The 13,908-nt window shown below is 38.4% G+C and overlaps 1 protein-coding gene across 1 annotated transcript in view; it reads right to left on the bottom strand.

Moving 5' to 3' along the window:
• Nucleotides 1–13,908, bottom strand: part of ANAPC5 (anaphase promoting complex subunit 5) — a 51,411-nt gene that overhangs the window by 17,613 nt on the left and 19,890 nt on the right. The window contains exons 10-13 of the mRNA XM_063456984.1: nt 12,414–12,595; nt 11,370–11,505; nt 1,940–2,014; nt 1,222–1,343 (exon numbers count right to left, since the gene is read on the bottom strand). Of these exons, the coding sequence (XP_063313054.1) occupies nt 1,222–1,343; nt 1,940–2,014; nt 11,370–11,505; nt 12,414–12,595 (515 nt within the window). The remainder of the gene's footprint in view (nt 1–1,221; nt 1,344–1,939; nt 2,015–11,369; nt 11,506–12,413; nt 12,596–13,908) is intronic.

Consider the following 13,908-nt stretch of genomic DNA (forward strand, 5'->3'; position numbering starts at 1 on the left):
GAACAGCACTTGCACAAGTGTGCTGGGTATAGATGTCCCTAGGAAAGATAAAGTTGTACTTAAAATAAAGGATAACTTCCTGATGAACAACCTCACAGCTCAAATCTGCAACAAGAGAGAGAGAATCCTCTCACTCCGTCTCTCCTCACGGCTCTCTTTTTCCCCCGTTTACTCTCTTTGTTTGTGGTTGTAAATGCGATAAACGGGGAGGTAATGGTAATATTTGTTTATCTGTTAAAACGCAGGCGAAGGAGATGAACATACACAGAAGACTGTCTTCATTCCTATTCTCCCATTGCATTGTTCTGCTCTAGATAAAAATGGATTACTGTAATACAATTGTTGACAATATACTGCATGTATGCTGAATGTCTACCGCATCTCTTAAATAAAAAAAAAAAAATAAAAAAAAATTAAAACCCCAAAACAATAACGGTCATAAATGGAAATGGTATTGGTGTGCACTGTATATATACACACACACATCGAATTAACTGTGAATCAATAGATAAACTGTTTCACTAGTAGTGTACAGACTGGGAAAAAATGGTGATTTCACTAGGACTGATAGAATCCATTTATATTAAAGGAACACTATAGTCACCTTAATTACTTTAGCTAAATAAAGCAGTTTTAGTGTATAGATCATTCCCCTGCAATTTCACTGCTCAATTCACTGTCATTTAGGAGTTAAATCACTTTGTTTCTGTTTATGCAGCCCTAGCCACACCTCCCCTGGCTATGATTGACAGAGCCTGCATGACAAAAAAAAATGGTTTCACTTTCAAACAGATGTAATTTACCTTAAATAATTGTATCTCAATCTCTAAATTGAACTTTAATCACATACAGGAGGCTCTTGCAGGGTCTAGCAAGCTATTAACATAGCAGGGGATAAGAAAATCTTAATTAAACAGGACTTGCAATAAAGAAAGCCTAAATAGGGCTCTCTTTACAGGAAGTGTTTATGGAAGGCTGTGCAAGTCACATGCAGGGAGGTGTGACTAGGGTTCATAAACAAAGGGATTTAACTCCTAAATGGCAGAGGATTGAGCAGTGAGGCTGCAGGGGCATGTTCTATACACCAAAACTGCTTCATTAAGCTAAAGTTGTTCAGGTGACTATAGTGTCCCTTTAATGTAAATGTTAATAAATAGCACAGTAAATTTACTAAGGAAATAAAGAAACCAGGCAGCATTAACAGCACTTGGCTGATTATACCTGTACAGTCCCTCCACACTGTTGAGCGCCGTAATTCCAGTTACTAGGGATTCGGCAATATGATATTTCCCATCATTCATGGCACGGTCAAACTGGATTTTTTGGTCAAAAAGCATCCAAAGCTAAGAAACAAAATATATTGAGTTCAATTCCTATTTAAATAATGTGTATTCATTGCACAACATTATCACTTTACAGGATTATTACTTGCAAGTGCACGCTCCCGGTACAGTTGAGTGCATGATAACATTGTACACCTTACAAGTCAGGGGTGGAAAGATATTTATATATTTTATATCACAAACTGCAGAGATTGGTGTTTTTTTGCACTATAACCATTACAGTAAGCTGAAGTGGTTATATGAAGCTTTCACCCTCCTAAATCACTTTTAGATTTCCAAAGATTTGCTAGAACTAAAAGAAGAACTAGTGGTTTCAGTGTATACATACTTAGAAACCGTATTGCATGCAAGCTTTGGGGGAAGTTAGTAAATTGCCTGCAAGTTGCAATGCAATACGGCTTTCTTTTAGTTTGAGAGCGGAGGGATGATTACTATGCATATTGTGAGATCTAGAAAGGGCTGCAAATTCAGAATTGTGCAGAAACTTCAATCAAGAACAAATATTTTAGAGTTCACTTCATCAAATATGAACAGACAGTTGTTGGTTTTTAATGAAAATAGACACAGAAACAGTTCCTGTATTCTAGCAATACTACCTTTGCATGTTGACTGTTGGGTGGGAATCTGTCTTTTAAATGTTTCAAGATCTCAGAGGCAGAAGAAAAATAACCCTGAAAAACACATTTTGCTTTATTAACATCCAATTGCATTAATTAGTAATAAAAACACACTGAGATATATACTTCCTGATAGATCAATCTCAGTACAGTGACCACCAACAAACGGTTTGTGGTCACCGGGTAGTTGGGAAGTCAAAACATAGAGAATCTAAAGAAAACTTTTTCTCCTCCCCTTCTAAATGCTCCCTCTATCATATACCCAAACACAAAAACAGGAAACTGAACAGGGCAATTGAAGAATAATAAAAGCACCACTAATAACAATAAATAATCAGTGCAATAATTACAATTGCAGGGTTAAGGGGACAGGGGCACTGCACCCAGACAACTTTAATGAGATGAAGTGGTCTGCCTATAGAGTCCCTTTAAGAGAATGATGGCAAGCTCTCTCAGCTCCAGAATCTTTGTCCGTGGCAGTAAGACTTTTTCCTGGTAAGAATCTAAAATGAGTCCCAAGGAAGGGAATCTTTGGAAAATTGGCATAGGTTCTGAAGCAAACGAAATCACAGAGGTTCACATAAACTACTTGAAGGATATGCTGGACTCATTTTTCCAAGTGACCTAGAAAGCCATTCCTGTCACATTCCACAGACTCCAAATGGATGAGGTTTGAGAGTATGGTTACTTTCTGTGACTCCTGCCAACAAGTGTTGAAGTGGAATGTTTTGAGACACATTAAAAAAAAATAAAAAAATGGTGAAGGTTGTTCTGCTAAAACCAATTTTTATAGGAGACCGAAGATTTGATATAAAGATATAACTTGGGAAACACCTCCATACTGAAGAAATAAGCAGTACATTTAAATGCCCGTTGTTTCAGCTGGGCAAAATGTCCTTAACATTAAATACTAATACATTTGTTGGAAAAAATTCTGTTATAAAACTGCACATTAGATCCTCTTCTACAATAGGATAGTAACGTTTTATTAAGATCCAGGCCAAAAGCCATATTACAGGAATATCCACAGATGGTGAAGTGGCATGAGATGGGATCCAAAAAGCTTAGACCAGTGTTTCTCAACCTAGGGGTCACGACCCTTTTGGGGGTCGAATGACCCTTTCACAGGGGTCGCCTAACAGGGCTGGACAGAGGCGGCTCTCTAATTAGGCGATTTAGGCGGCCGCCTAAGTCCTCGCGGACGCCTTAATCGTATCATTAGAGAGCTGCAGGCTGCTGTGATTAAAAATATGTCAGCAGCCTCTCCCGGTCAAAATTTGTAATTGTTTAGCCCCTTTCTCGCCGCCCGATCGCATTCGCGGTATATTACTGTTCGTTTCATCATGTTTCATGATGATGCTGGAGTGAGTCCCCTCCGCTCCCGCTTCTGACCTGGCAATCCACCAATCCGCATTCCGCAATGCCGATTATGTCATGACGCAACGTAATCCCCTGCATTCTCCCGCCCGCGGTACCAAGAAGAAGAAGAGAAGAGGAAGAAAGAAGACTAGCTGCTGCTGCAGGAAAGCGAGCAGAGCACAAGAGAGAAAAAGGTAAGCAGAACAGAGATAAGGGGAGAAGAGCAGGGGAAATGGGAAGGTTGAGCAAAGAAAAGGGATATTAGAGCAGCAGATAAGAGGAAGGAGAGCAGCAGGAGAGCAAATCAAATGGGAAGAAGAGACAACAAAATGGGACGGAGAGCAAAAAAAAAGGAAGAGGGGCAGAGGAAGGAGAGCAAAGGGAAAGAGGGCAGAATGAGAGCAAAGAAAATGGAAGAACAGCAGAAGGAGAGCAAAGAAAAGGGGAATAAGAGCAGATAAAAGGGAAGGAGAGCAATAAAAAGGGGAAAAGAAGCAGAGAAAAGAGGAAGGATAGCAGAGAAAAGGGGAAGGAGAGCAGAAGGAGACCAAAAAGAAAAGGAAGGATAGCAAAGAAAAGGGGAAGGAGAGCAAAAAAAAAGGGGAAGAGTAGCAGATAAAATGGGAAGGACAGCAAAGAAAATGGGAAGGAAAGCAATAAAAAAGGGGAAGAGTAGCAGAGAAAAGGGGAAGAGTAGCAGAGAAAAGGGGAAGAGTAGCAGAGAAAAGGGGAAGGAGAGCAAAGAAAAGGGAAGGAGAGCAAAGAAAAGGGGAAGGAGAGCAAAGAAAAGGGGAAGGAGAGCAGAAGGAGAGCAAAAAAAAAGGAAGGATAGCAAAGAAAAGAGGAAGGATAGCAAAGAAAATGGGAAGGAGAGCAAAGAAAATGGGAAGGAGAGCAAAGAAAATGGGAAGGAGAGCAAAAAAAAAAAAAAAAAAAAGGAAGAAAGAAAAGGGAAGGAAAGCAATAAAAAGGGGAAGAGTAGCAGATAAAATGGGAAGGAAAGCAAAGAAAATGGGAAGGAAAGCAATAAAAAAGGGGAAGAGTAGCAGAGAAAAGGGGAAGGAGAGCAAAGAAAAGGGAAGGAGAGCAAAGAAAAGGGGAAGGAGAGCAGAAGGAGAGCAAAAAAAAGGAAGGATAGCAAAGAAAAGAGGAAGGATAGCAAAGAAAAGAGGAAGGAGAGCAAAGAAAATGGGAAGGAGAGCAAAAAAAAAAAAAAAAAAAAGGAAGAAAGAAAGAAAGAAAAGGGAAGGAAAGCAATAAAAAGGGGAAGAGTAGCAGATAAAATGGGAAGGAGAGCAAAGAAAATGGGAATATTATGACTGTTTCCCATGCTACAAAACAAAATTTTATTTATTTGTAACTAGAAATAAATCACAATATATAAATACATATTGTTTTTGTGATTAACCCCTTAAGACCGCAGGACGTATTATGCCGTCCTTATTTTGGTGGCTCTAAAAGCCGCAGGACGGCATAGTACGTCCTGCGATCTTATGTACTTACCCGGTCGCCGGCGATCCCACGCCGGCGATCGCGGTATGGGGGACTTACCTGGGAGCCCCCCTGCGTCCTCTTCAGCCGCCCAGGGCCATGTGATCGCGAGGTCCTTGCGAGGATCCCGCGATCACATGGACGGCATAGCCGTCCAAGGCATTGCCAGCAGGGGGAGTGCCTGTAATGACAGGTACTCCCCCTGCTGTCTGAAAAAAAAAATAAAAAATGTTAAAACAGTGTAAAAATAAATTATATATACTTAGATCATATATATATTTATTATATATATGATCTAAGTATATATATACACACATACACATAAATATGCATACACTGTCTACGTGTATTTTAATATTAATATATACATAATTATATATATATATTAATATCAAAATACACGTACAATGATATTGATTAAATATATATATAATTTTCATTATATATATATATTTATATATAATAAAAAATAAATAAATATATAAATACGTTAAAAAAATAAATAAAAAAATAATGAAAAAATAATGAAAAAAAATAGATAACAAATATATAAACATGCGTAATTTCGTTCTAACTGTATTTTAAAATTAATATATATATATTGATATCAAAATACATGTAGAACGAAATAATATATATATCTATATACATAAGTATATACGTATATATCACTATGTATATACCTATATATAAATAAAAATAATTAAAAAAAATTATATACATATATATACACACATATATATATATAATAATTCTACCCATATATTTATGTAATAATTTTACATAATTAGGTCATTTTATTAATTACAATTTGCAGGACCTGCCTGCCAACCCAGGCCAAAAGTTCAGGGAATTACATTGTCTAGCACTATATTTAACTCTGTAACTTTCCAAGACACCATGAAACCTGTACATGGGGGGTACTGTTTTACTCGGAAGACTTCGCTGAACACAAATATTAGTGTTTCAAAACAGTAAAATATATTACAACGACGATATCGTCAGTGACAGTGACATTTTTTGCATTTTTCACACACAAATGGCACTTACACTGACGATATAATTGTTGTGATACGTTTTACTGTTTTGAAACACTAATATTTGTGTTCAGCGAAGTCTCCTGAGTATAACAGTACCCCTCATGTACAGGTTTTATGGTGTTTTCAAAAGTTACAGTGTCAAATATAAGGTTTGCGTTTCAGTTTTTTCACATTAAAATTCGCCAGGTTGCCTTTGAGACCGTATGGTAGCCCAGTAATGAAAATTATCCCCATGATGGCATACCATTTGCAATAGTAGACAACCCAGGGTATTGCAAATAGGGTATGTTCAGTTTTTTTAGTAGCCACTTAGTCACAAACACTGGCCAAAATTTGCGTTCAAATTAGTTTTTTGCATTTTCAAATATTAACACTAACTTTGGCCAGTGTTTGTGACCAAGTGGCTACTAAAAAAGACTGGACATACTCAATTTGCAATACCTTAGGTTGTCTACTTTTGCAAATGGTATGCCATCATGGGGGTAATTCTTATTTCTGGGCTACCATATGGTCTCAAAGGCAACGTAACCAATCTGGCGAATTTCAATGTAAAAAAACTGAAATATGTAACACGCTATATTTGACCCTGTAACTTCCCAAAACACCATAAAACCTGTACATAGGGGGTACTGTTTTACACGCGAGACATCGCTGAATACAAATATCTGTATTGTATTGCAGTAAAAGCAAACAGTATTATGACATTCACAGTTAGAATGTCACGTAGAACTAAAAATTTTTAAAAAATTCTTATTTTCTCCCATTTTTTTAATATTATTTTCATATTAAATTATGTTCCATACCTAAATATTTGATGTTAAACGAAAGCCCCGTTTCCCCTGAATAAAATGATATATAATAATGGGGGGTGCATTTAATATGAAAGAGGTGAATTATGGTTGGACAGACATATAGCGCAAATGCCAGGTTTTGTTTACGTTTTTTTGGATCACAACTTGTACATTTGGCTGCGGTCTTAAGGGGTTAATCACTATACTTTATGTTCAAAACAATGAAAATACATCCTGCATATCAGATATTTACATTACGATTCATAACAGTAGCAAAATTACAGTTATGAAGTAGCAACGAAAATAATTTTATGGTTGGGGGTCACCACAACATGAGGAACTGCATTAAAGGGTCGCGGCATTAGGAAGGTTGAGAACCGCTGGCTTAGACTAAGGATTTCCCACCTGTATCTCTGATGTTCTGGACTGAAGATTTTTCCCTAAAGTCGCATTACCCTTGAAGGAGAACTGCAATGATTTTTAGAAGCATGATCAGCACACTCAAAGCCCTGCAAAAAAACAACCCTGAGAGACAAGGCTCTAGCAGACATATAATACCCTCAAGAAGAGCATCATACAAAATTTTACATCATTCAAGGTATTGCAACATCTTTTAATTGGGCACATTGCAGGAAATCTTTTGCCAGCTGAATTAAAATATTATGACATCTTGCCACAGTCATATCAACAATAACGTTCAAATCCCCAAGTACAAGCTTCAAAAGTCCACCTGATGGCTTGCATATACAGGATCAGAGATGTGGGAGGCTTCCTGTGAGGAATCAACAGTGTGCTTGTTGAGCTTACCAAAACCTGCATCCATAGTGGGGACATCCCAGATCTCCTCAACTGATTTATCTAAAGGAATAAACCTCTCTTAACTCTTCCAGAAAGATACAGCCTCTTTTTCATGATACTATTGTAAGGCTATTCAAGATGAATTATGTAATTATTTAATTGTTTTAGTAGTTCTTAAGATTGTATTTACCTCCTCCCCCCCACTGTGCCGGCACTGCCATGATTTGAGGTCTGCTGGTGTTAATCTGTATTTACTATTCCCAGAACATCAGCATGAATGTATTCCTTTTAGTTCAATCTAGGTAGTTTTACTTGTTTTATATCCTCAATTTCTTATTGTAAAAGACACATACACGTTTACATTCATACATATATGTATCTATGTATACACACACACACACACACACACACACACACACACACACACACAAACGAATCGGTGGAAAAAACATGAACTTAATTCAAAGTGTTAAACAATTCCCACATCCACTAGGATGTAGTCATGGTAACCACAATGAAAGATGCGGTAAGAACTGTATTAATTGCACACCAGATGGCAATATAAACACCTCTCATAATCAACAATAGTTTATTTAATTACATAATACCATGCAATACATGCACAATATTAACTATATAATGGCAGACTAGGCCACAGAGGGTCATAGTCAATGAAGTATATTCGAAGCAAGGTCTGGTTACTAGTGGGGTACGTTAGGGATCTGTACTTGGACCCATTCTCTTTAATTTTTTTATTAGTGATATTGCAGAAGGTCTTGGTAAGGTATGTCTTTTTGCTGATGATACTAAGATATGTAACAGGGTTGATGTTCCAGGAGGGATAAGCCAAATGGCAAATGATTTAGGTAAACTAGAAAAATGGTCAGAGTTGTGGCAACTGACATTTAATGTGGATAAGTGCAAGATAATGCATCTTGGACGTAAAAACCCAAGGGCAGAGTACAGAATATTTGATAGAGTCCTAACCTCAACAACTGATGAAAGGGATTTAGGGGTGATTATTTCAGATGTTTTAAAGGTAGGCAGACAATGTAATAGAGCAGCTGGAAATGCTAGCAGAATGCTTGGTTATATAGTAAAATGTATTAGCAGTAGAAAGAGGGAAGTGCTCATGCCATTGTACAGAGACTTTACTTGGAGTATTATATGCAGTACTGGAGACTGTATCTCCAGAAGGATATTGATAACATGTATAGCTTGGGGGAAAGACAAGGCAGGGGGATATGATAGAAACATTTAAATAGACCGTGATACAGCAAGGGTGTATGTAACGGAGCTCCCTGTACCCCTGGCTGTTTACCTCTGCCAAGGACTGCTTTCTAGCTGGAATGGGGGACAAACCACAGCACTTCTGACCACAGTCACCGTGGCTTGACTGGGGTCCTGGAACCGAATGGGGAACTCTCTATCCACTCCCAAGCACTGGATGACACTCAGTCCTGGGAGCTGTAGTCCTTACAAGGACTTTCCCAGTTGAATTCTCCACACTGGAACAAGCTGGAGTAGTGATTAGCCCTTTCCCCTCCCAGTAACCAGACGACTCATAGTTCTGGGAGTACAAGCTGGAATGATTTAATCTGGCCAGATGGCCTGCTTTTATACATTTCTGAACACAGACAAGCACGCCGATGACACTCCCACACAAAACCGGATAATCCCTCCCCTATGCCTGGGAGATAATGGAGTCAGGGACTGTACAAAACTCAATTATCTCCAGGCACAAAAAAAAAAACACACACATTTCACAGACACCCCAAAAGTACCTTTAAACTACATGAAAACACATCCCCTGATAGCCCCAATCTGGGTGACCAACATATCCAAAAATCACGCAGATCGGTTCAGGATTTTCATGGAAGTCATAATCTGACTGACCACACACGAGGCTCCTGCCCAAAATAGTTCCAGGGAAAAAGTGGTAGCAGTCGGTAAAGTTCGGTAGCTTAAAAGAGAACAAACTACCGAACAGAATCCATTGCCATATCGTGGAGCTTGTTCCCTTCATCCAGACGAACGATCCCACTGAACAATGTTCTTCTAAGTTATATAAAACCGAACGCACCTGATCATGGAAGTCCAGCGATGTTCGGGAGTTTCAGTTCCATGAACTCTATGACCAAACACTGCTGCCTACGATCGTGCACACAAGATGGCCGCCACCACTTGCTCGTGCATACGAACAGTGCCCACCAAGATCAACCATTAGGCTTAACAAGCTCCCGGGTGATCCATAGTTTGTGCGGCTGTTTGGTTCCCGAACAGCATAGGAAAAGCACACGAACCAAGCCAGTTAAATAGTCTTTTACAGGTTTCTCTGCAGGGCCCATAGTCTGTGGCCAGGAGGCTGGCAAGCAGGCTCATCCAGGAGCTCGTGGCAAACTCACGTGGGAAGGAGAGTTTGTCACAGTGTAGTAAACAATGTGACACATAACTATGCACAATAAACTGAAAGTAATATGAGGATGCCAAACACACACTCTATAAACTCCCCACCGTGGTCAACTCAACAATGATTGAAATTAATGAGACCACTAGACCGATACAGACCACTCCCTACACCCCTTTTTACATTACCCTGTACTTTGTTTTACAGTGTCTAATTGTCTTTCTTTTCTACATTAAACATGTTAATGTTTTTGAATGCTACTGCATCGTAAAATGCTATGAGAAGTACAACTAAGCACCTAAAAGATAATACTATGGAAGGTGATATCTGCCAATTTAAGCTATGAATCACAAATTCATATGGTATCAATCTGTTATTTTTCTCGCTGCCTTGAGGAGAACTGTTGTTTGCATGAATGCGTTGCAACACATTTTATAATATGCATATTTCTTGACGTGACATGTGTAATTGCATTGAACATTTTAAATAAAAACAAAAACAACCCCCCCCCCCCCCATTTAAATACATAAAGGGATCTAACACAGTAAACCATATTTAAAAGAACAAAAAACTACCACAACAAGAGGACATAGTCTTAAATTAGAGGGACAAAGGTTTAAAAATAATATCAGGAAGTATTACTTTACTGAGAGGGTAGTGGATGCATGGAATAGCCTTCCAGCTGAAGTGGTAGAGGTTAACACAGTGAAGGAGTTGAAGCATGCGTGGGATAGGCATATGGCTACCCTAGCTATAAAATAAGGTCATGGACTAATGAAAGTATTAAGGAAATTGGGCAGACTAGATGGGCCGAATTGTTCCATTCTTTGTTTCTATAATGGTAATCAATCAAACTTAGAGATCATAAAACAATCTTCATTAATGAAGAAGGTTAGAATATGCTGGGCCATTTTGCTTTAGGGTTAATATGCAGGTAAAATGGTTGTGGTGTATGATTTTTGGACTAAGAATTCTGTACTTAAATATGCATACACCTATGCTTTGCAATGACCTGCTGTTTTATAACACACGTGTGTTGGAATTGAGAACACATGGAAAAGATGTCAGTATTTTTTCACGTGGCAACCTAGAAGAGTTGTGCAAAAAAAATATTCCTTTAGGAAAGCTCTGTTTGGAGAAGGTTTTTTTTATCCCCTATTTGTGTTGAGATGTGTAGCCGCTGTACAGCATTTTATATTAGAGAATAAAATGAAATCAGTGGAATCCATCACTTTTTGATCTCACCACTAATTTATCAGCAGTGATAAGAAGATTTTCAACCAGTCACCCAAAAACAATCGCCTTCAAAACAGAAAATAATGCATGGTTCTGTACAAAAACAGGTTCTGTTAGCACTACACAACTTGGATAACATGAAGAAGTGAGGAATCCATAAACTGTTTCTCTTGCACTTCTAAACCTCGTCCGTAAAAAGACAATGCATGACAGAACATTAAAATTCATTACATCCTGTGAAAGACAAAAATATTTCATTTTATAACTGAATTCTACGACAGTCTCACCTGCTCTGCATGCAGCTCTGCAAGATGGCATAAAACCACAGCAAAGGACTCGGTGTTGTTTTGCTGTACACCAACGTTTACAGTATCGAGGCTATTCATACTAAGAAGCATCTGTGCCTGCTGCAAAGCCATGGTGCTGGAAGACAAGTACAAGCACAGGAAAAGGTAGTCAATTCAAAGAAAATACTGGAAGATGTATTTTTGTTTCATAGCAGGACACAGCAGAGCTAGAAGCGCCCAGTAGACTGTGGATCTTGAGGGGGAAATATTTTATTTGAAAGAGTTTGAGTTCAATTTCACCCTAGTAGTATTTTGCTTATTGGCGAGTACAGTTGGTAAAACTCTACAGATTTTTACTGGATTGAGGGGAAGTAATTGCAGCACTTGCTATGATGCCTGGCATGTGACACAACACATTCAGTGAGTTCTCAGTGGTCTACTACACAGGTAGAGTGCTATATATAACTGAAGCACACACAAACTGGTCACAATGCACTTGTGATGCTAATTAATGGACTTTACTAACTCTTAATGCAAAAAAACAGGCAACCCCAGTACACACTAACGTATAAATTTTTGAATATAATATAGCTTTTTTTAAGATGGACTTTAGTCAAACCTATATATTACGCAAGTACATCAGTGATAAACAAAAAAAAAAAAAAAAAAAAAGATTTTTTTTCCCGGGCCGTAAGTGGACTGTATATGGAACGTGATAGGTGCACTATATTAATAACTTTACTACTGAAATCAGTAATGCATGTAAAGTGTAATGTAAGCTTGTTTAAGCAGGACCCCCAGCTCCCTCTGTACACAGTCTTATTGCAAATACTTGTCTGTTAGTCCACCTAATGTACAGTGCTGCAGAAAATGTTGGCACTTTATAAATGAGAATATTGACGCTACACTAAAAAATGTGCTTTACTCATTTGGTAAACAGTAAGGAAGACGGTAAATAATGTCAATGAATGAAAATACCTTACTCTGTCTAGGCTGAATATTTCACGTACACTCCACTGATCAGAGAAAAATCAAGCATCCTACCTCTGGCCATACATCCTCCATATGGCGGTCTTTTGAGCCGTGCTGATATCAATTAGTTCAGACAGACTGTGCTTCCAGTGTAGGAGGTCTGAATCCTTTAGTGCTTCCATCAATCTGTTCGTATTCTTCCCTGCAAAAGCTCTCTGCTGAACTAAAGACTGGATACCAAGGGAAACTAAATACTACAAAAAACAAAAACACAATAAAAAAAAAACAAAATGGTACAACATGTAAAAATATAATCTGAACAGTTTCAAAAGAAAGACAAATGTAGAAAAAGTTATACTATTTTAACTTTAACAAACCCAACACTTTACTGGGAACATTCTCTAAGTCAGACACGCTTTCAGTTCGGCTACTCTGGCCTTAAAGTTGAAATTCACTCATTGCGAATGGGAGTAACAAATCCTCAGATATTCTGCATTGCAATTCATATTCATTTCAATGTGACTTCCCTAAAGTCTTCATTCTGCCCATATCAGCTCCAACCCTGACAAACCAAACTAACTTTGAACCTTCAACAGGACACTCCGGTCACCAATAATTCTTTAATGCATTTAAGTTGTGTGGAGTGTCCAAGAACAGCTGAATATAGCCAGAGTAATTCCACAGTACATTTTTTCCCCATAGTATAACATTACCTGTCTCCACTTTCTCTCAGCACCCCATATCCTTCTAAAAACTAAACTTTACTTGTGGTCGGAAACCATAGCTGATCGTGAATAAGTATTATTATACTACAAGTCGGTAGTGGTGTGCCTGAACCGACGAGTGTTTAGGCCTGCAATAAAGAGGGCCCAACTGATTAGAGTAATGATATTTAAATATTAACCAAAAGGGCGGGAGGGCAACGCTGCAACTCGAGTGCAGGTTAGGGGAGGAGGTATGGGTTTAAATAGGCCGGACAACACCTCCCACAACTACAGGCCAACGCCTTTACATTTGTGGTCGGAAACCATAACTAATCGTGAATAAGTATTATTATACTATAAGTCGGTAGTGGTGTGCCAGAACAGACGAGTGGTTAGGCCTGTAATAGAGAGGGCAATTGGATAAGCAATACTTATTAAACCAGAAACAATACTTACAAAGTCATGGTATTAAAACATTTTAATTTTCTTTCTGGATGTGGTATGTACCTGAAATAAGTGACTGATTTCCAGCGGCCCATTTCTTTATTATGTGAGTTGGAACCATCAGACTGGCTGCAGATGAAGCTGCTTCTATGCGGAATGAATGACCAGAGTAATAGGTTGGACTAAACCCAACCTAACTAGCAGAGTTCGCAGGTACAGGACGAACTTGTGTGTTGCTAGCAGTTTACCGTGTAACTAGAGTATTGTAGAAGCATTTGACAAGCCTATAAGTGATGAGGTTTGTTTGTTGTTCGAAAGGTGCAGTGTCAAGTAGGTTTGATATGGATCAAGATTTAGAGATGATAATTGGCAATCGCTGTGTGTTTTGAGAAAAGATTAACTTCTACAGTACGCGCTTG

The sequence above is a fragment of the Pelobates fuscus genome, chromosome 5 (genome assembly GCF_036172605.1).
Source record: "Pelobates fuscus isolate aPelFus1 chromosome 5, aPelFus1.pri, whole genome shotgun sequence".
NCBI classification, from domain to species: Eukaryota; Metazoa; Chordata; class Amphibia; order Anura; family Pelobatidae; genus Pelobates; species Pelobates fuscus.